At 34.8% G+C, this 22,390-nt stretch overlaps 3 protein-coding genes across 12 annotated transcripts in view; all 3 read right to left on the reverse strand.

The window, feature by feature from the left end:
- The window catches only part of LOC115184393 (NEDD4-binding protein 2), an 8,173-nt gene extending 7,939 nt beyond the window's left edge, over window positions 1-234 (reverse strand). The window contains exon 1 of the mRNA XM_029745344.1: window positions 214-234. Coding sequence (XP_029601204.1) covers window positions 214-234 — 21 coding nt within the window. The remainder of the gene's footprint in view (window positions 1-213) is intronic.
- Window positions 1-1,050, reverse strand: part of LOC115184397 (rho-related GTP-binding protein RhoH) — a 28,879-nt gene extending 27,829 nt beyond the window's left edge. For 2 of the 9 annotated variants that reach the window (XR_003874353.1, XR_003874336.1), the window contains exons 1-4: window positions 869-958; window positions 553-777; window positions 325-391; window positions 181-213 (exon numbers count right to left, since the gene is read on the reverse strand). The gene's annotated coding sequence lies outside the window, so the exon portion shown is untranslated. The other 7 variants (XR_003874338.1, XR_003874341.1, XR_003874342.1 and 4 more) reach the window with 7 other exon arrangements.
- A 779-nt stretch (window positions 1,051-1,829) lies between these two features.
- On the reverse strand, window positions 1,830-21,867 carry LOC115184398 (rho-related GTP-binding protein RhoH). Of its 2 annotated transcripts, none has more exons than XM_029745356.1 (5): window positions 21,552-21,867; window positions 16,974-17,096; window positions 14,568-15,439; window positions 3,537-3,686; window positions 1,830-2,299 (listed from the first exon to the last, which is right to left on the reverse strand). In XM_029745356.1, the coding sequence occupies exons 3-5, from the start codon at window positions 14,733-14,735 to the stop codon at window positions 2,027-2,029; spliced, it is 591 nt and encodes a 196-aa protein (XP_029601216.1). In that variant the 5' UTR covers window positions 14,736-15,439; window positions 16,974-17,096; window positions 21,552-21,867; the 3' UTR covers window positions 1,830-2,026. The 2 variants fall into 2 exon arrangements, with proteins under 2 accessions (XP_029601216.1, XP_029601217.1); XM_029745357.1 differs by lacking the exon at window positions 21,552-21,867 and adding an exon at window positions 17,301-17,473.
- Between the last annotated feature and the right edge of the window lie 523 nt (window positions 21,868-22,390).

A 22,390-nucleotide genomic window follows, 5' to 3' on the forward strand; every position in this document is an offset into this window, starting at 1 on the left:
GGATAACTTTAACGTCTATAGACGGAGAAACGGAAATAGACGTTGTCGATTGTGTTGTTTTCTTCAATTTTAAACTGAAATAAAACAACAACCACAAAAATTTACGTGTCAAGGATATAAATTAAAAAAGTTTACAACGTCTTCCTGGAAGCGGACCATTTTACCATCCCATCTAAATACCTGATCGTCTCTGTTACCATCCCATCTAAATACCTGATCGTCTCTGTTACCCATCCCCATCTAAATACCTGATCGTCTCTGTTACCATCCCATCTAAAATACCTGATCGTCTGTATCCTAAATACCATCTTCCCATCTAAATACCTGATCGTCTCTGTTACCATCCCATCTAAAATACCTGATCGTCTCTGTTACCATCCCATCTAAATACCTGATCGTCTCTGTTACCATCCCATCTAAAATACCTGATCGTCTGTTACCATACCATCTAAATACCTGATCGTCTCTGTTACCATCCCATCTAAAATACCTGATCGTCTGTTACCATCCCATCTAAATACCTGATCGTCTGTTACCATACCATCTAAATACCTGATCGTCTCTGTTACCATCTAAATACCTGATCGTCTCTGTTACCATCCCATCTAAATACCTGATCGTCTCTGTTACCATCCCATCTAAATACCTGATCGTCTCTGTACCATCCCATCTAAATACCTGATCGTCTCTGTTACCATCCCATCTAAATACCTGATCGTCTCTGTTACCATCCCATCTAAATACCTGATCGTCTCTGTTACCATCCCATCTAAATACCTGATTGTCTGTTACCATCCCATCTAAAATACCTGATCGTCTGTTACCATCCCATCTAAATACCTGATCGTCTCTGTTACCATCTAAATACCTGATCGTCTCTGTTACCATCCCATCTAAATACCTGATCGTCTGTTACCATCCCATCTAAATACCTGATCGTCTCTGTTACCGTCCCATCTAAATACCTGATCGTCTCTGTTACCATCCCATCTAAAATACCTGATCGTCTCTGTTACCATCCCATCTAAATACCTGATCGTCTCTGTTACCGTCCCATCTAAATACCTGATCGTCTCTGTTTACCATCCCATCTAAATACCTGATTGTCTGTTTCATCATAATGAACAACCTATAAGTCTCTGGTGACGTTATTGACTGAAATCTCTAGAAACCCTCCTCTAAATCTATCGAATAACAGACATCAAAACAAGTGACAAAATATAGAAGAAAAAAACAGTTTGAGAGTTCGGGATTTTTAAACTCACACAGACCGTCTGTGCTTCCATGGCCTGTATTCATAAAGCGCCTCAGAATAGGAGTTCAGATTGATATAATCTGATTTCATGATGACCTAGAAATTATGACCTAGAAATTATGACCTAGAAATTATGACCTAGAAAGTGAAACTGACTCTAGATCAGCACTCCCGAGTCCGAGACGCTTTATATAATATTTATATTTTTAAATATATAATATTTAAAAAAAAAACGATTTCAAATTTTGGCGGGGTTGAGGGGGCCCCCCCTTACGGAGGGTCGTTTACAGATCCGCATGTCCAGTCATCAAAAGGTTAGAGGTAAAATGACACATTGGGAGGCTTACTGTCTTACGGCACAACAAAAGCTTCCGTACCCAGGAAGGAGTACACAGGAGTTGTATCAAAACACACACACACAAAAACGGTTTAAAAGTTAGGGGCTTTTAGACAGACTGTCTGTCTGTGTACTGTTGTTTGTTTAGACAGCTTGGTTTTAAAAAAAACAACAACAAAAAACAGTTAAACAAGAGTTCCCCTCCAAAACCCCACGTCCTGGTTCAGACAGAACTTCGAATAGTTCAAGTCATATACAGTGATGTAGTCGAGTCACTAAGCCGCCAGTCCGGTCCCAAGTCCCTGGTGTTGAGTCCAAGTCTGAGTCGCCACTGGGCCCGAGTCCTGATCCTAGAGCAGTCGTTAGAGGCTTCGGGTATCCACCGATCACCAAACCCCAACCCTAGGAGGTCCCAAAGGTTTAGAGGTCAAAGGTCAAAACACCGTGCAGCTGTTGATATCAAACATCCGCGGACGCGTCCGTTTCCTGGCTTGGTTCACCGCCGTCCGCACCGCACACTCGAACACTTGCTGCACGCCGCGGTTGCTCAGCGACGAGCACTCCAGGTATCCCTTGGCCCGTACGTCCTGGGCTAGGCGTTTGCCCTCGGCGGCGGAGGAGCAGGAGGCGCGGTAAGGCCCGGTGTCACGCTGGTCCGTCTGAGTGGCCACCACCAGCACCGGGACACGAGGAAGATTCTCACGCACCTACAAATGACATTAAAAATGTTTTTAAAAACCATTTTGTTATTGTCAAATTGTTTTAAACATGTATTGGATACACAATATGAAGCCAGAGCACCTACAAATGACGTTAAAAATGTTTTAAAAAACCATTTTGTTATAGTCAAATAGTTTTAAACATGTATTGGATACATAATATGAAGCCAGAGCACCTACAAATGACGTTAAAAATGTTTTTAAAAAACATTTTGTTATAGTCAAATAGTTTTAAACATGTATTGGATACACAATATGAAGCCAGAGCACCTACAAATGACGTTAAAAATGTTTTTAAAAAACATTTTGTTATAGTTAAATAGTTTTAAACATGTATTGGATACAAAATATGAAGCCAGAGCACCTACAAATGACGTTAAAAATGTTTTAAAAAACCATTTTGTTATAGTCAAATAGTTTTAAACATGTATTGGATACACAACATGAAGCCAGAGCACCTACAAATGACGTTAAAAATGTTTTAAAAAAACATTTTGTTATAGTCAAATAGTTTTAAACATGTATTGGATACATAATATGAAGCCAGAGCACCTACAAATGACGTTAAAAATGTTTTTAAAAACCATTTTGTTATAGTCAAATAGTTTTAAACATGTATTGGATACATAATATGAAGCCAGAGCACCTACAAATGACGTTAAAAATGTTTTTAAAAACCATTTTGTTATAGTCAAATAGTTTTAAACATGTATTGGATACACAATATGAAGCCAGAGCACCTACAAATGACGTAAAAAAAAATTTTTTAAACCATTTTGTTATAGTCAAATAGTTTTAAACATGTATTGGATACACAATATGAAGCCAGAGTTGGGCTGAATTCCATTCTAATTCAGTTAACCCAGGAAGTAAACTGAAATTCTAATTCTAATTTCTTCTCACTGAGAGAAGAGAAACGGAATCCGATCACTACTGATCTGGTGTCTACTTCCTGAATCGACTCAATGATTATTTCAGACGTAAGTCTGTAAGAATATAAAATGTTATTTTTTATTTCTTTATTTTTATTTGGTCTAGCGGTATAAGCTGCTGCTGCCTCTGGAGATTGTGTTCTACGTAGCGCTGGGTTGGAATCCGTCCCACTGCTCTTTCAGCTCTCTCTCTCTCTCTCTGACCTTTCACCTCTCTCTCTCTATCCAATAAAAACACACACAAAACACTTCCAGAAGGATCTATTCAGAGAGTAGAAAAGGTAGTCCCGTACCTCTACCAGCCACTTGTGCTTGACGTTGGCGAGGGAGGCTGCGTTGGCCACGGAGTAGCAGATCAGGACCACATCCGCCTGCTGATAGGACATCGGACGGATCTGTCTGAACGTGTCATTTCCTGCCGTGTCCCACAGACCCAGGTTGATCTGGAGAGTGAAACAAATACATTATAAAATGTGTATTTTTTTTTTGTTGTTGTTTTAATTATACAATGATTTTTTAATACTGTCTTTTTTTTCAACTTCTTTCGAAATCTTGTTTGTAATGTTTTAAAATGTTTTATTCTTGTGACGTCGAGATGCACTTTAAATAAAGCATTAAAAGACGAAACACACACACCGCAGGGATAAACAGCCTCGTTACCATCAGGGTGTAAAGGATGTGAAACACACACACCGCAGGGATAAACATCCTCGTTATCATCAGGGGTCATGAAGGATGTGAAACACACACCGCAGGGATAAACAGCCTCGTTATCATCAGGGTGTAAAGGATGTGAAACACACACACCGCAGGGATAAACATCCTCGTTATCATCAGGGGTCATGAAGGATGTGAAACACACACCGCAGGGATAAACAGCCTCGTTATCATCAGGGTGTAAAGGATGTGAAACACACACACCGCAGGGATAAACAGCCTCGTTATCATCAGGGTGTAAAGGATGTGAAAACACACACCGCAGGGATAAACAGCCTCGTTATCATCAGGGGTCATGAAGGATGTGAAACACACACCGCAGGGATAAACAGCCTCGTTATCATCAGGGTGTAAAGGATGTGAAACACACACACCGCAGGGATAAACAGCCTCGTTATCATCAGGGTGTAAAGGATGTGAAACACACACCGCAGGGATAAACAGCCTCGTTATCATCAGGGTGTAAAGGATGTGAAACACACACCACAGGGATAAACAGCCTCGTTATCATCAGGGGTCATGAAGGATGTGAGAGATATTTCCTGATCAGGTGACCATCAGACCTCTCCAGTGTGTCGTGATGTTGACACTATCGTGTTAATGTATCGTGATAGTTCAATGATGTACAGTGTATTATCGTGATAGGTAAATTATGCAAAGCGTATTATCGTGATAGTTAAATGATGCAAAGCGTATTATCGTGATAGTTAAATGATGCAAAGCGTATTATCGTGATAGTTAAATGATGCAAAGCGTATTATCGTGATAGTTCAATGACGTAAAGTGTATTATTGTGATAATACGCTTTACATCATTGAACTATCGCAATAATACGCTTTACATCATTTACCTATCACGATAATACACTTTACATCATTGAACTATCGTGATAGGCAAATGATGTAAAGCGTATTATCGTGATAGGTAAATGATGTAAAGTGTATTATCGTGATAGGTAAATGATGTAGAGTGTATTATTGTGATAGTTCAATGATGTAAAGTGTATTATCGTGATAGGTAAATGATGTAAAGTGGTATTATCGTGATAGGTAAATGATGTAAAGCGGTATTATTGGGGGGGGTCAACAAAAGTGAGTTGAGGAGCAACCAAAACAATGCGATCATCATCCTTGAAAAGGGGGCAACGCTCGCTCACCAATTATTTAAACAACTATTAACAAAGCTTCTTAAAAAGTAGTTAGACGTCATTTCAAAACCATCTGAAAACTAAGCATCTCAATAAATAAACACAAAGACAAATAAAGTAATGGGGCTGCAGGTAGCCTAGTGGTTACAGCGTTGGGCCAGTAACCGAAAGGTTGCAGGATCGAATCCCCCGAGCTGACAAGGTAAAAAAAAAATCTGTTATTCTGCCCCTGAACAAGGCAGTTAACCCACTGTTCCCCCGGTAGGCCGTCATTGTAAAATAATTATTTGTTCTTAACTGACTTGCCGAGTTAAATAAAAAATAAAATACATCCTTTGAATTCCTTTCCCTCAGACAGGTCGTTTAGTCCCACTCTCTAACGAGTCCACGTGAGAATTCACCGAGGGAAACGTGTTCCTGAGAGTTGTAGCTTTCAGGAATGGGGCGTCAGAATATTTAATATATATATATATTTTTTAAATCATTCACAAAAACACTGGAGACAAATTCATATGAAGAAAATAGAAATCAACATGCCTACATAAGCTCTGGAAACCGCTAACAACCACACTACAGCCAATCGCCGTATTGCTTGGCGCTGAACGGTGGATTATCTGGCAGATCTTTCATTACCGCTCATACATAAGGACCAGTCTAAATGAATAAACAGGCCGGAACTGGTCCGCGGGCCACCAGTTGAACAGCCCTGATGTAAAGTGTATTATTGTAGTAGGTAAATGATGTAAAGGGTATTATTATAGTAGTTAATGATGTAAAGTGTATTATTATAGTAGTTAATGATGTAAAGTGTATTATTATAGTAGTTAAATTATGTAAAGGGTATTATTGTAAAGGGTATTATTGTAAAGTGTATTATTGTAGTAGGTAAATGATATAAAGTGTATTATTATAGTAGGTAAATTATTGTAAAGTGTATTATTATAGTAGGTAAATGATGTAAAGTGTATTATTGTAAAGGGTATTATTGTAAAGTGTATTATTGTAAAGTGTATTATTATAGTAGTTAATGATGTAAATGGTATTATTATAGTAGGTAAATGATGTAAAGGGTATTATTGTAAAGTGTATTATTATAGTAGTTAATGATGTAAAGGGTATTATTATAGTAGGTAAATTGTTGTAAAGTGTATTATTGTAAAGTGTATTATAATAGTAGTTAATGATGTAAAGGGTATTATTATAGTAGGTAAATTATTGTAAAGTGTATTATTATAGTAGTTAATGATGTAAAGGGTATTATTGTAAAGGGTATTATTGTAAAGTGTATTATAATAGTAGTTAATGATGTAAAGGGTATTATTATAGTAGGTAAATTATTGTAAAGTGTATTATAATAGTAGTTAATGATGTAAAGGGTATTATTGTAAAGGGTATTATTGTAAAGGGTATTATTATAGTAATTAATGATGTAAAGTGTATTATAATAGTAGTTAATGATGTAAAGTGTATTATTGTAAAGTGTATTATTGTAGTAGTTAAATGATGTAAAGTGTATTATTATAGTAGGTAAATGATGTTAAGTGTATTAATATAGTAGGTAAATGATGTAAAGTGTATTATTATAGTAGGTAAATGATGTAAAGTGTATTATTGTAAAGTGTATTATTGTAAAGTGTATTATTGTAAAGTGTATTATTATAGTAGTTAAATAATGTAAAGTGTATTATTATAGTAGGTAAATGATGTAAAGTGTATTATTGTAAAGTGTATTATTGTAAAGTGTATTATTATAGTAGTTAAATGATGTAAAGTGTATTATTGTAAAGTGTATTATTGTAAAGTGTATTATTGTAAAGTGTATTATTATAGTAGGTAAATGATGTAAAGTGTATTATTGTAAAGTGTATTATTGTAAAGTGTATTATTGTAAAGTGTATTATTATAGTAGTTAAATGATGTAAAGTGTATTATTATAGTAGTTAAATGATGTAAAGTGTATTATTATAGTAGTTAATGATGTAAAGTGTATTATTATAGTAGTTAATGATGTAAAGTGTATTATTATAGTAGGTAAATGATGTAAAGTGTATTATTGTAAAGTGTATTATTGTAAAGTGTATTATGTAAAGTGTATTATTATAGTAGTTAAATGATGTAAAATGTATTATTATAGTAGTTAATGATGTAAAGGGTATTATTGTAAAGTGTATTATTGTAGTAGTTAATGATGTAAAGTGTATTATTATAGTAGTTAATGATGTAAAGGGTATTATTATAGTAGTTAAATTATGTAAAGGGTATTATTGTAAAGGGTATTAATGTAAAGTTTATTTTTGTAAAGTGTATTATTGTAAAGTGTATTATAATAGTAGTTAAATGATGTAAAGGGTATTATTATAGTAGGTAAATTATTGTAAAGTGTATTATTGTAAAGTGTATTATTATAGTAGTTAATGATGTTAAGTGTATTATTGTAGTAGTTAATGATGTAAAGGGTATTATTATAGTAGGTAAATTATTGTAAAGTGTATTATTGTAAAGTGTATTATAATAGTAGTTAATGATGTAAAGGGTATTATTATAGTAGGTAAATGATGTAAAGGGTATTATTATAGTAGTTAAATGATGTAAAGGGTATTATTGTAAAGTGTATTATTATAGTAGGTAAATGATTGTAAAGTGTATTATTGTGAAGTGTATTATTATAGTAGTTAATGATGTAAAGGGTATTATTGTAAAGTGTATTATTATAGTAGTTAATGATGTAAAGGGTATTATTGTAAAGTGTATTATTATAGTAGTTAATGATGTAAAGTGTATTATAATAGTAGGTAAATGATGTAAAGTGTATTATTGTAAAGTGTATTATAATAGTAGTTAATGATGTAAAGTGTATTATTATAGTAGGTAAATGATGTAAAGGGTATTATTGTAAAGGGTATTATTGTAAAGTGTATTATTATAGTAGTTAATGATGTAAATGGTATTATTATAGTAGGTAAATGATGTAAAGTGTATTATTATAGTAGGTAAATTATTGTAAAGGGTATTATTGTAAAGTGTATTATAATAGTAGGTAAATGATGTAAAGTGTATTATTGTAAAGTGTATTATAATAGTAGTTAATGATGTAAAGTGTATTATTATAGTAGGTAAATTATTGTAAAGTGTATTATTGTAAAGTGTATTATTATAGTAGTTAATGATTGTAAAGGGTATTATTATAGTAGGTAAATGATGTAAAGTGTATTATTGTAAAGGGTATTATTGTAAAGTGTATTATAATAGTAGTTAATGATGTAAAGGGTATTATTATAGTAGGTAAATGATGTAAAGTGTATTATTATAGTAGGTAAATTATTGTAAAGTGTATTATTGTAAAGTGTATTATTATAGTAGTTAATGATGTAAATGGTTTTATTATAGTAGGTAAATTATTGTAAAGGGTATTATTATAGTAGTTAATGATGTAAAGGGTATTATTATAGTAGTTAATGATGTAAAGTGTATTATTGTAGTAGTTAATGATGTAAAGTGTATTATTATAGTAGGTAAATTATTGTAAAGTGTATTATTGTAGTAGTTAATGATGTAAATGGTATTATGTAGTAGTTAATGATGTAAAGGGTATTATTATAGTAGGTAAATTATTGTAAAGTGTATTATTGTAGTAGTTAATGATGTAAAGGGTATTATTATAGTAGGTAAATTATTGTAAAGTGTATTATTGTAGTAGTTAATGATGTAAAGGGTATTATTATAGTAGGTAAATTATTGTAAAGTGTATTATTGTAAAGTGTATTATAATAGTAGTTAATGATGTAAAGGGTATTATTATAGTAGGTAAATGATGTAAAGGGTATTATTGTAAAGTGTATTATTATAGTAGTTAATGATGTAAAGGGTATTATTATAGTAGTTAAATGATGTAAAGGGTATTATTGTAAAGGGTATTATTGTAAAGTGTATTATAATAGTAGTTAATGATGTAAAGGGTATTATTATAGTAGGTAAATGATGTAAAGTGTATTATTATAGTAGTTAATGATGTAAAGGGTATTATTATAGTAGTTAATGATGTAAAGTGTATTATTATAGTAGTTAATGATGTAAAGTGTATTATTATAGTAGGTAAATTATTGTAAAGTGTATTATTGTAGTAGTTAATGATGTAAATGGTATTATTGTAGTAGTTAATGATGTAAAGGGTATTATTATAGTAGGTAAATTATTGTAAAGTGTATTATAATAGTAGTTAATGATGTAAAGGGTATTATTGTAAAGGGTATTATTGTAAAGGGTATTATTATAGTAATTAATGATGTAAAGTGTATTATAATAGTAGTTAATGATGTAAAGTGTATTATTGTAAAGTGTATTATTGTAGTAGTTAAATGATGTAAAGTGTATTATTATAGTAGGTAAATGATGTTAAGTGTATTAATATAGTAGGTAAATGATTGTAAAGTGTATTATTATAGTAGGTAAATGATGTAAAGTGTATTATTGTAAAGTGTATTATTGTAAAGTGTATTATTGTAAAGTGTATTATTATAGTAGTTAAATAATGTAAAGTGTATTATTATAGTAGGTAAATGATGTAAAGTGTATTATTGTAAAGTGTATTATTGTAAAGTGTATTATTATAGTAGTTAAATGATGTAAAGTGTATTATTGTAAAGTGTATTATTGTAAAGTGTATTATTGTAAAGTGTATTATTATAGTAGGTAAATGATGTAAAGTGTATTATTGTAAAGTGTATTATTGTAAAGTGTATTATTGTAAAGTGTATTATTATAGTAGTTAATGATGTAAAGTGTATTATTATAGTAGTTAAATGATGTAAAGTGTATTATTATAGTAGTTAATGATGTAAAGTGTATTATTATAGTAGTTAATGATGTAAAGTGTATTATTATAGTAGGTAAATGATGTAAAGTGTATTATTGTAAAGTGTATTATTGTAAAGTGTATTATTGTAAAGTGTATTATTATAGTAGTTAAATGATGTAAAATGTATTATTATAGTAGTTAATGATGTAAAGGGTATTATTGTAAAGTGTATTATTGTAGTAGTTAATGATGTAAAGTGTATTATTATAGTAGTTAATGATGTAAAGGGTATTATTATAGTAGTTAATTATGTAAAGGGTATTATTGTAAAGGGTATTAATGTAAAGTTTATTTTTGTAAAGTGTATTATTGTAAAGTGTATTATAATAGTAGTTAAATGATGTAAAGGGTATTATTATAGTAGGTAAATTATTGTAAAGTGTATTATTGTAAAGTGTATTATTATAGTAGTTAATGATGTTAAGTGTATTATTGTAGTAGTTAATGATGTAAAGGGTATTATTATAGTAGGTAAATTATTGTAAAGTGTATTATTGTAAAGTGTATTATAATAGTAGTTAATGATGTAAAGGGTATTATTATAGTAGGTAAATGATGTAAAGGGTATTATTATAGTAGTTAAATGATGTAAAGGGTATTATTGTAAAGTGTATTATTATAGTAGGTAAATGATGTAAAGTGTATTATTGTGAAGTGTATTATTATAGTAGTTAATGATGTAAAGGGTATTATTGTAAAGTGTATTATTATAGTAGTTAATGATGTAAAGGGTATTATTGTAAAGTGTATTATTATAGTAGTTAATGATGTAAAGTGTATTATAATAGTAGGTAAATGATGTAAAGTGTATTATTGTAAAGTGTATTATAATAGTAGTTAATGATGTAAAGTGTATTATTATAGTAGGTAAATGATGTAAAGGGTATTATTGTAAAGGGTATTATTGTAAAGTGTATTATTATAGTAGTTAATGATGTAAATGGTATTATTATAGTAGGTAAATGATGTAAAGTGTATTATTATAGTAGGTAAATTATTGTAAAGGGTATTATTGTAAAGTGTATTATAATAGTAGGTAAATGATGTAAAGTGTATTATTGTAAAGTGTATTATAATAGTAGTTAATGATGTAAAGTGTATTATTATAGTAGGTAAATTATTGTAAAGTGTATTATTGTAAAGTGTATTATTATAGTAGTTAATGATGTAAAGGGTATTATTATAGTAGGTAAATGATGTAAAGTGTATTATTGTAAAGGGTATTATTGTAAAGTGTATTATAATAGTAGTTAATGATGTAAAGGGTATTATTATAGTAGGTAAATGATGTAAAGTGTATTATTATAGTAGGTAAATTATTGTAAAGTGTATTATTGTAAAGTGTATTATTATAGTAGTTAATGATGTAAATGGTTTTATTATAGTAGGTAAATGATGTAAAGGGTATTATTATAGTAGTTAATGATGTAAAGGGTATTATTATAGTAGTTAATGATGTAAAGTGTATTATTGTAGTAGTTAATGATGTAAAGTGTATTATTATAGTAGGTAAATTATTGTAAAGTGTATTATTGTAGTAGTTAATGATGTAAATGGTATTATTGTAGTAGTTAATGATGTAAAGGGTATTATTATAGTAGGTAAATTATTGTAAAGTGTATTATTGTAGTAGTTAATGATGTAAAGGGTATTATTATAGTAGGTAATTATTGTAAAGTGTATTATTGTAGTAGTTAATGATGTAAAGGGTATTATTATAGTAGGTAAATTATTGTAAAGTGTATTATTGTAAAGTGTATTATAATAGTAGTTAATGATGTAAAGGGTATTATTATAGTAGGTAAATGATGTAAAGGGTATTATTGTAAAGTGTATTATTATAGTAGTTAATGATGTAAAGGGTATTATTATAGTAGTTAAATGATGTAAAGGGTATTATTGTAAAGTGTATTATTATAGTAGTTAATGATGTAAAGGGTATTATTGTAAAGGGTATTATTGTAAAGTGTATTATAATAGTAGTTAATGATGTAAAGGGTATTATTATAGTAGGTAAATGATGTAAAGTGTATTATTATAGTAGTTAATGATGTAAAGGGTATTATTATAGTAGTTAATGATGTAAAGTGTATTATTATAGTAGTTAATGATGTAAAGTGTATTATTATAGTAGGTAAATTATTGTAAAGTGTATTATTGTAGTAGTTAATGATGTAAATGGTATTATTGTAGTAGTTAATGATGTAAAGGGTATTATTATAGTAGGTAAATTATTGTAAAGTGTATTATTGTAGTAGTTAATGATGTAAAGGGTATTATTATAGTAGGTAAATTATTGTAAAGTGTATTATTGTAGTAGTTAATGATGTAAAGGGTATTATTATAGTAGGTAAATTATTGTAAAGTGTATTATTGTAAAGTGTATTATAATAGTAGTTAATGATGTAAAGGGTATTATTATAGTAGGTAAATGATGTAAAGGGTATTATTGTAAAGTGTATTATTATAGTAGTTAATGATGTAAAGGGTATTATTATAGTAGGTAAATGATGTAAAGGGTATTATTGTAAAGTGTATTATTATAGTAGTTAATGATGTAAAGGGTATTATTGTAAAGGGTATTATTGTAAAGTGTATTATAATAGTAGTTAATGATGTAAAGGGTATTATTATAGTAGGTAAATGATGTAAAGTGTATTATTATAGTAGTTAATGATGTAAAGGGTATTATTATAGTAGGTAAATTATTGTAAAGTGTATTATAATAGTAGTTAATGATGTAAAGGGTATTATTGTAAAGGGTATTATTATAGTAATTAATGATGTAAAGTGTATTATTGTAAAGTGTATTATTGTAGTAGTTAAATGATGTAAAGTGTATTATTATAGTAGTTAATGATGTTAAGTGTATTATTATAGTAGGTAAATGATGTTAAGTGTATTATTATAGTAGTTAATGATGTAAAGTGTATTATTATAGTAGTTAATGATGTAAAGTGTATTATTATAGTAGGTAAATGATGTAAAGTGTATTATTGTAAAGTGTATTATTGTAAAGTGTATTATTATAGTAGTTAATGATGTAAAGTGTATTATTATAGTAGTTAAATGATGTAAAGTGTATTATTATAGTAGTTAATGATGTAAAGTGTATTATTATAGTAGTTAATGATGTAAAGTGTATTATTATAGTAGTTAATGATGTAAAGTGTATTATTAATATAGTTAAATGATGTAAAGGGTATTATTGTAAAGTGTATTATTGTGGTAGGTAATTGATGTAAAGGGTATTATTGTAAAGTGTATTATTGTGGTAGGTAAATGATGTAAAGGGTATTATTATAAAGTGTATTATTGTAGTAGTTAAATGATGTAAAGTGTATTATTGTAAAGTGTATTATTGTAGTAGTTAAATTATGTAAAGTGTATTATTGTAAAGGGTATTATTGTAAAGTGTATTATTGTAAAGTGTATTATTGTAAAGTGTATTATTATAGTAGTTAATGATGTAAAGTGTATTATTGTAAAGTGTATTATCGTAAAGTGTATTATTGTAAAGTGTATTATTGTAGTAGTTAAATGATGTAAAGGGTATTATTGTAAAGTGTATTATTGTAAAGTGTATTATTGTAAAGTGTATTATCGTAAAGTGTATTATTGTAAAGTGTATTATTGTAGTAGTTAAATGATGTAAAGGGTATTATTGTAAAGTGTATTATTGTAAAGTGTATTATTGTAAAGTGTATTATTGTAAAGTGTATTATCGTAAAGTGTATTATTGTAAAGTGTATTATTGTAGTAGTTAATGATGTAAAGTGTATTATCGTAAAGTGTATTATTGTAAAGTGTAAAGTGTATTATTGTAAAGTGTATTATCGTAAAGTGTATTATCGTAAAGTGTATTATCGTAAAGTGTATTATCGTAAAGTGTATTATTGTAAAGGGTATTATTGTAAAGTGTATTATTGTAAAGTGTATTATTGTAAAGTGTATTATCGTAAAGTGTATTATTGTAAAGTGTATTATTGTAAAGTGTATTATTGTAGTAGTTAAATGATGTAAATGGTATTATTCTAAAGTGTATTATTGTGAAGTGTATTATTGTGGTAGTTAAATGATGAAAAGTGTATTATTATAGTAGTTAATGATGTAAAGTGTATTATTGTAAAGTGTATTATCGTAAAGTGTATTATTGTAAAGTGTATTATTGTAAAGTGTATTATTGTAGTAGTTAAATGATGTAAAGGGTATTATTGTAAAGTGTATTATTGTAAAGTGTATTATTGTAAAGTGTATTATCGTAAAGTGTATTATTGTAAAGTGTATTATTGTAGTAGTTAAATGATGTAAAGTGTATTATCGTAAAGTGTATTATTGTAAAGTGTAAAGTGTATTATTGTAAAGTGTATTATTGTAAAGTGTATTATCGTAAAGTGTATTATCGTAAAGTGTATTATTGTAAAGTGTATTATTGTAAAGTGTATTATTGTAAAGTGTATTATTGTAGTAGTTAAATGATGTAAAGTGTATTATTGTAAAGTGTATTATTGTAAAGTGTATTATTGTAAAGTGTATTATCGTAAAGTGTATTATTGTAAAGTGTATTATCGTAAAGTGTATTATTGTAATGGGTATTATTCCTACCGGAGCCCCGTCCATGTAGACTTCTACTCCAGTGTTCTCGTACACAGTCGGTTTGTAGCAGTCAGGAAACGTCTCTGAGGTGAAGCGAACCAGGAGGGCCGTCTTCCCAACAGCACTGTCCCCCACCAGCACACACTTCACCTGGGTCTCCGCTGCTGCTGCGCTCATGGCTGCTCCGCTCAGAACCCTGGGGGTTGTAGTCCTTTAGGGAGATGTTGAGTTGTAGTCCTGTGGAGCTCAGGGGGTCGTGAGAAGGTCCATAGTGTGATGGCAGTCACCTTCTCTGTGATACTCTGTGGGGGTTGTAGTTCTTTAGGGAGATGTTGTAGTCCTGAAGGAGGTGGGTTGAGATAAGGTCCATAGGGATGGTGGTCCCCGTCTCTGTGATACTCTGTGGGGGTTGTAGTCCTTTAGGGAGATGTTGTAGTCCTGAAGGAGAAGAGGGTTGAGATCAGGTCCATAGGGATGGTGGTCCCCGTCTCTCTGGGGGTTGTAGTCCTTTAGGGAGATGTTGTTGTCCTGAAGGAGAGGAGGGTTGAGATCAGGTCCATAGGGATGGTGGTCCCCGTCTCTCTGGGGGTTGTAGTTCTTTAGGGAGATGTTGTAGTCCTGAAGGAGAAGAGGGTTGAGATCAGGTCCATAGGGATGGTGGTCCCCGTCTCTCTGGGGGTTGTAGTTCTTTAGGGAGATGTTGTAGTCCTGAAGGAGAAGAGGGTTGAGATCAGGGGATGGTGGTCCCCGTCTCTCTGGGGGTTGTAGTTCTTTAGGGAGATGTTGTAGTCCTGAAGGAGAAGAGGGTTGAGATCAGGTCCATAGGGATGGTGGTCCCCGTCTCTCTGGGGGTTGTAGTTCTTTAGGGAGATGTTGTAGTCCTGAAGGAGAGGAGGGTTGAGATCAGGGGGTTGTGGTGACCTCATGTGTGGAGTCATGATGCCAACTACATCTGTCTCTCTCTCACCACAGACTGTTTACTGGCTCCACTGCTACAGTAGAGAGGATCAAGGGCTCTGTCTCTCTCTACACACACACACACACACACACACACACACACACACACACACACACACACACACACACACACACACACACACACCTCTCTCTACACACACACCTCTCTCTCTACACACACACCTCTCTCTCTACACACACACACACCTCTCTCTCTACACACACACCTCTCTCTCTACACACACACCTCTCTCTCTACACACACACCTCTCTCTCTACACACACACCTCTCTCTACACACACACACCTCTCTCTACACACACACCTCTCTCTACACACACACACCTCTCTCTACACACACACACACACACACACACCTCTCTCTCTCTACACACACACCTCTCTCTCTACACACACACACATCTCTCTCTACACACACCTCTCTCTCTCTACACACACACCTCTCTCTCTCTACACACACACCTCTCTCTCTACACACACACACCTCTACACACACACCTCTCTCTCTACACACACACACATCTCTCTCTCCACACACACACCTCTCTCTCTACACACACACACCTCTCTCTCTACACACACACCTCTCTCTCTACACACACACACCTCTCTCTCTACACACACACCTCTCTCTACACACACACACCTCTCTCTACACACACACACGCTCTCTCTACACACACACACCTCTCTCTCTCTACACACACACCTCTCTCTACACACACACACGCTCTCTCTACACACACACACCTCTCTCTCTCTACACACACACCTCTCTCTACACACACACACCTCTCTCTCTACACACACACACCTCTCTCTCTACACACACACACCTCTCTCTACACACACACACCTCTCTCTACACACACACACCTCTCTCTACACACACCTCTCTACACACACACCTCTCTCTCTACACACACACCTATCTCTCTCTACACACACACCTCTCTCTACACACACACAACTCTCTCTCTACACACACACCTCTCTCTACACACACACACCTCTCTCTCTACACACACACACCTCTCTCTACACACACACACCTCTCTCTACACACACACACGCTCTCTCTACACACACACACCTATCTCTCTCTACACACACACACCTCTCTCTACACACACACACACCTCTCTCTCTCTACACACACACACCTCTCTCTCTACACACACACACACCTCTCTACACACATCTCTCTCTCTCTACACACACACCTCTCTCTACACACACACCTCTCTCTACACACACACCTCTCTCTCTACACACACACACCTCTCTCTCTACACACACCCCTCTCCCTCTCTACACACACACCCCTCTCCCTCTCTACACACACACCCCTCTCCCTCTCTACACACACACCCCTCTCCCTCTCCCCCCGTCTGTCTCTACCTCTCTCCCCGTCTCTCTCAGTTCCTCTATACTTACTTCTCTCTGTGTGGACTCCACGGAGATGACACCAGGCTCCGCCTCCTGCGATCAATCGAGGTCACCTGACGTCACAGGTGGTTGGTTATTCCATCCAATCAGGGCCCGGCGTACGAGAGAGAGCTGCGAGGACATTATCTGATGAGGACATTGTTGACTCGTGGGGGGGGGGGGGTTTGCTCTAATAAGGAGAGCTACTAAGAGTGCAGGTTTTCGTTCCAGCCCAGCACATCAGATTCAGCTTTTTTTAAGGGCTATATAAAATAAATGTGATTGATTTGACATTATAATTACAGAGAAAAAGCCTAAAAACATCAGAGCATGTACCTTCTCCTCTCCGTAGTGACCCGGCGCTGTACGAGGCAGTGAGGACAGCGCCGACCCATAGATTTTGGTTATTAACTACACTCCTTCAGTCCTTCAGCGATAACGCCAGAGAAGACGGTGTTTTTGGAGGAAAATATTGGACACCGGCAATACGTGCCGATATATAAATCTTCCAAACATCGCCTTCGAGGGCTTTTTCACTTTTATACAACTAGGTTATCAATATATTAAAAAAATAAGGATTGACATATTTTCATAATTTAAAAAAAAATAATTTAAATAACTTTATTTTGATTAATTTATTCATACTATTTTGTCCTTCCACAAGATATAGTCCAGACACAAAACTTGGGTTGCTACTCGAGCAGGCTGGTCGTTCGTTCCATCGGTTCTGTTCTGTATCTATGGACCCGACCCAGTCGTTCAGTATCTATGGACCCAGTCGTTCAGTATCTATGGACCCAGTCGTTCTGTATCTATGGACCCGACCCAGTCGTTCTGTATCTATGGACCCGACCCAGTCGTTCAGTATCTATGGACCCAGTCGTTCAGTATCTATGGACCCAGTCGTTCAGTATCTATGGACCCAGTCGTTCTGTATCTATGGACCCGACCCAGTCGTTCAGTATCTATGGACCCAGTCGTTCAGTATCTATGGACCCAGTCGTTCTGTATCTATGGACCCGACCCAGTCGCTCAGTATCTATGGACCCAGTCGTTCAGTATCTATGGACCCGACCCAGTCGTTCAGTATCTATGGACCCAGTCGTTCAGTATCTATGGACCCAGTCGTTCTGTATCTATGGACCCAGTCGTTCAGTATCTATGGACCCGACCCAGTCGTTCAGTATCTATGGACCCAGTCGTTCAGTATCTATGGACCCAGTCGTTCAGTATCTATGGACCCGACCCAGTCGTTCAGTATCTATGGACCCGACCCAGTCGTTCTGTATCTATGGACCCAGTCGTTCTGTATCTATGGACCCGACCCAGTCGTTCTGTATCTATGGACCCAGTCGTTCTGTATCTATGGACCCGACCCAGTCGTTCAGTATCTATGGACCCAGTCGTTCAGTATCTCTGGACCCAGTCGTTCAGTATCTATGGACCCAGTCGTTCAGTATCTATGGACCCAGTCGTTCAGTATCTATGGACCCGACCCAGTCGTTCAGTATCTATGGACCCAGTCGTTCAGTATCTATGGACCCAGTCGTTCAGTATCTATGGACCCGACCCAGTCGTTCAGTATCTATGGACCCGACCCAGTCGTTCAGTATCTATGGACCCGACCCAGTCGTTCTGTATCTATGGACCCAGTCGTTCTGTATCTATGGACCCGACCCAGTCATTCAGTATCTATGGACCCGACCCAGTCGTTCAGTATCTATGTACCCAGTCGTTCTGTATCTATGGACCCAGTCGTTCAGTATCTATGGACCCAGTCGTTCAGTATCTATGGACCCAGTTGTTCTGTATCTATGGACCCAGTCGTTCAGTATCTATGGACCCAGTCGTTCAGTATCTATGGACCCAGTCATTCAGTATCTATGGACCCGACCCAGTCGTTCAGTATCTATGGACCCAGTCGTTCAGTATCTCTGGACCCAGTCGTTCAGTATCTATGGACCCGACCCAGTCGTTCAGTATCTATGGACCCGACCCAGTCGTTCAGTATCTATGGACCCGACCCAGTCGTTCAGTATCTATGGACCCAGTCGTTCAGTATCTCTGGACCCAGTCGTTCAGTATCTATGGACCCAGTCGTTCAGTATCTATGGACCCAGTCGTTCAGTATCTCTGGACCCAGTCGTTCAGTATCTATGGACCCAGTCGTTCAGTATCTATGGACCCAGTCGTTCAGTCTAAATGTTCCGTTGCCATACTGGCTGTCAACATCCTTATTATCTCTGACTTGCTCAGCTAGACAACTACAGCTAATTTACAGTCACGTTAAAACAGCGCAGCCAGAATAACAACAACAAAAAGTAGCTTCATTTGTATTTGTTTAAGCCGTTTCCCAGTGACATTTCAGTCGGAAACATCCATAACAACGAAGCTAATGAGGCCCGGTTTCAACCTGACATAGAAAAAGTGCTCTCTCTCGTCAGGACACCGTTGTTTTCCGAGGAGTTACAGTAGCCAACAAACACAGCGAACACAAATCACCTCGTTTTTACCTGTTGATAGTTTTTTTGTATATATATATATATATATATATCCATTAAAAATACAAAATAAATCGACTGGCTGTGAAACGCAGCTCGTCTCGTCCCGTCCGTTACTATGGCGACAGCTGGAGACGGAAGTTGAATATTGAAAAACAACGTTGCAAAATGTCGCAGAGAGACAAGACAGTCATGTTTATTACAAAAACTCCGCTGTTGAAAACTAAAAAATAGTTTAGACTAAACAGAAATGTCCTATAAATGTCTAGAGGCTTTTTATAAATTGTTTGGCGGACGAGACGGCGGATTATGCAGTCAGGTGGAACAGAGAATATAGGCAGTTAGATTCAGCAGGTGGAATAGACAACGGCTGGAATGCGGGTTTAACCAATCAGCATCCAGGATTAGACCCACCCGTGGTATAATGACTGACTAGACTACTAACTAGACTACTGACTACTAACTAGACTAGACTACTAACTAGACTAGACTACTAACTAGATTACTGACTAGATTATTGACTACTAACTAGACTACTAACTAGATTACTGACTAGATTTTTGACTACTAACTAGATCACTGACTAGATTATTGACTACTGACTAGATCATTGACCAGACTACCGACTAGACTACTAACTAGACTAGACTACTAACTAGATTACTGACCACTGACTAGATCATTGACTAGACTACCGACTAGACTACTAACTAGATTACTGACTAGATTTTTGACTACTAACTAGATCACTGACTAGATTATTGACTACTGACTAGATCATTGACCAGACTACCGACTAGACTACTAACTAGACTAGACTACTAACTAGATTACTGACTAGATTATTGACCACTGACTAGATCATTGACTAGACTACCGACTAGACTAGACTACTAACTAGATTACTGACTAGATTATTGACTACTAACTAGACTAGACTACTAACTAGATTACTGACTAACTAGACTACTGACTAACTAGACTACTGACCAGATTATTGACTAGACTACTAACTAGACTACTGACTACTCACTCTACACAGCAATGGCAGCCCCCCGGGCAGGACTAACTAGGCTACTAACTAGACCACTAACTAGACCACTAACTAGACTACTGACTACTCACTCTACACAGCAATGGCAGCCCCCCGGGCAGGACTAACTAGGCTACTAACTAGACTACTGACTACTCACTCTACACAGCAATGGCAGCCCCCTGGGCAGGACTAACTAGGCTACTAACTAGACCACTAACTAGACTACTAACTAGACCACTAACTAGGCTACTAACTAGACTACTAACTAGACTATTGACTAGACTACTAGCTAGACTATTCACTCTACACAGCAATGGCAGCACCCCGGGCAGGACTAACTAGACCACTAACTAGACTACTAACTAGACTACTGACTACTCACTCTACACAGCAATGGCAGCCCCCCCCCCCGGGGCCAAATGCAGACCACAGCAGACTGAAGGTGTGCTTGTCTTTTACCCAACTGATCCTGTATTAATTAAAGGCGTAGGACGAATATAACGGTATTATTATTCACATTACGAATGTTTTGTTCATCGTGACTTTATAAAGACAATAGATTAGAGAGTTATTTAAGGGCCTATTCAAACATCATCACCATGAAGAGTTGAAAAGCTCTGTTCTTCACCCTGCCATGACGACTGACATTTTGTTTTAACCTAGTTTAACCCCGTACATCGTGACCGTCTAGAAGCGTAGGGCAGGCCTACTTACGCTCAACTTGAACCATTACAATACAGCCGATTTATGTGAAACCAAATGTAAGAGATTCATGTTGTCGTTTATCATTTTTATTGAGATAGAAATAGTTCAAATTGAATAATGACCATTTTTTTGAGTGGGAGGGGTAGGACTATTGGTTTTTAAACAATGAATATGAAACGCCAAATTCGATAATAATCCTTTTCTGTGACTCTCCAATATATCAAATGTATTTAGTCGGCTCATATTAAATGAGTCATTCTGGCTGGATTAAAAGAAAAGACTTGAATAAAAATAAAACTTTGTTACTTCTCATAGACGAGAGGAATAGAAGAAAGATAAACTCACCGTGTTGTCAGACGTCGCAGCCTGTCTTCATGATGGCAGCGGAAGGATGTTCCGCTTCAGCTCAAAGCATTTTTTGACTCGGTAAAAAAGTTACGTTTTTTTTATTTTTACGGTATATACATTAAGGCTACTTTATAAATACTGCTTAAAGCGAAACACAATAGCCTAATTATTCTATAAGTATTCTATATGCACAAACTATGCACAAAACTACTTATACACGTTTATATGCGTCACTTACACAGCTTGCTACTCTCTTTACAACAACAAAAACGGTGGAGAGGGAAATGAGATGCGCTCTCTCTCTAACCTCTGTCTCTCTAACCTCTCTCTCTCTCTCTCTCTCTATCTCTCTCATCTCACTAACGGCATCCGGTAGTTGAGTGTGGAGGTGTGTTGATGCCGTTTCATTTCTGGTCTTAGTATTTCGGCGTCTCTCTCTCTAACCCCACGAAGCAGCTGTTATTTTTTTTGATCGCTTCGATTAGCCAACTTTACGCAGTAGCTTGGAGTTACTGTGTTTACATATAAAACGACTTTACGCAGTAGTTTGGAGTTAATGTGTTTACATATAAAACGACTTTACGCAGTAGCTTGGAGTTAATGTGTTTACATATAAAACGTGGCGTGTGGCCTCATAACGACAGACTTTACGCAGTAGCTTGGAGTTACTGTGTTTACATATAAAACGACTTTACGCAGTAGCTTGGTGTTAATGTGTTTACATATAAAACGACTTTACGCAGTAGCTTGGAGTTACTGTGTTTACATATAAAACGACTTTACGCAGTAGCTTGGAGTTAATGTGTTTACATATAAAACGTGGCGTGGGGCCTCAT

The sequence above is a fragment of the Salmo trutta genome, unplaced genomic scaffold (assembly GCF_901001165.1).
Source record: "Salmo trutta unplaced genomic scaffold, fSalTru1.1, whole genome shotgun sequence".
NCBI classification, from domain to species: Eukaryota; Metazoa; Chordata; class Actinopteri; order Salmoniformes; family Salmonidae; genus Salmo; species Salmo trutta.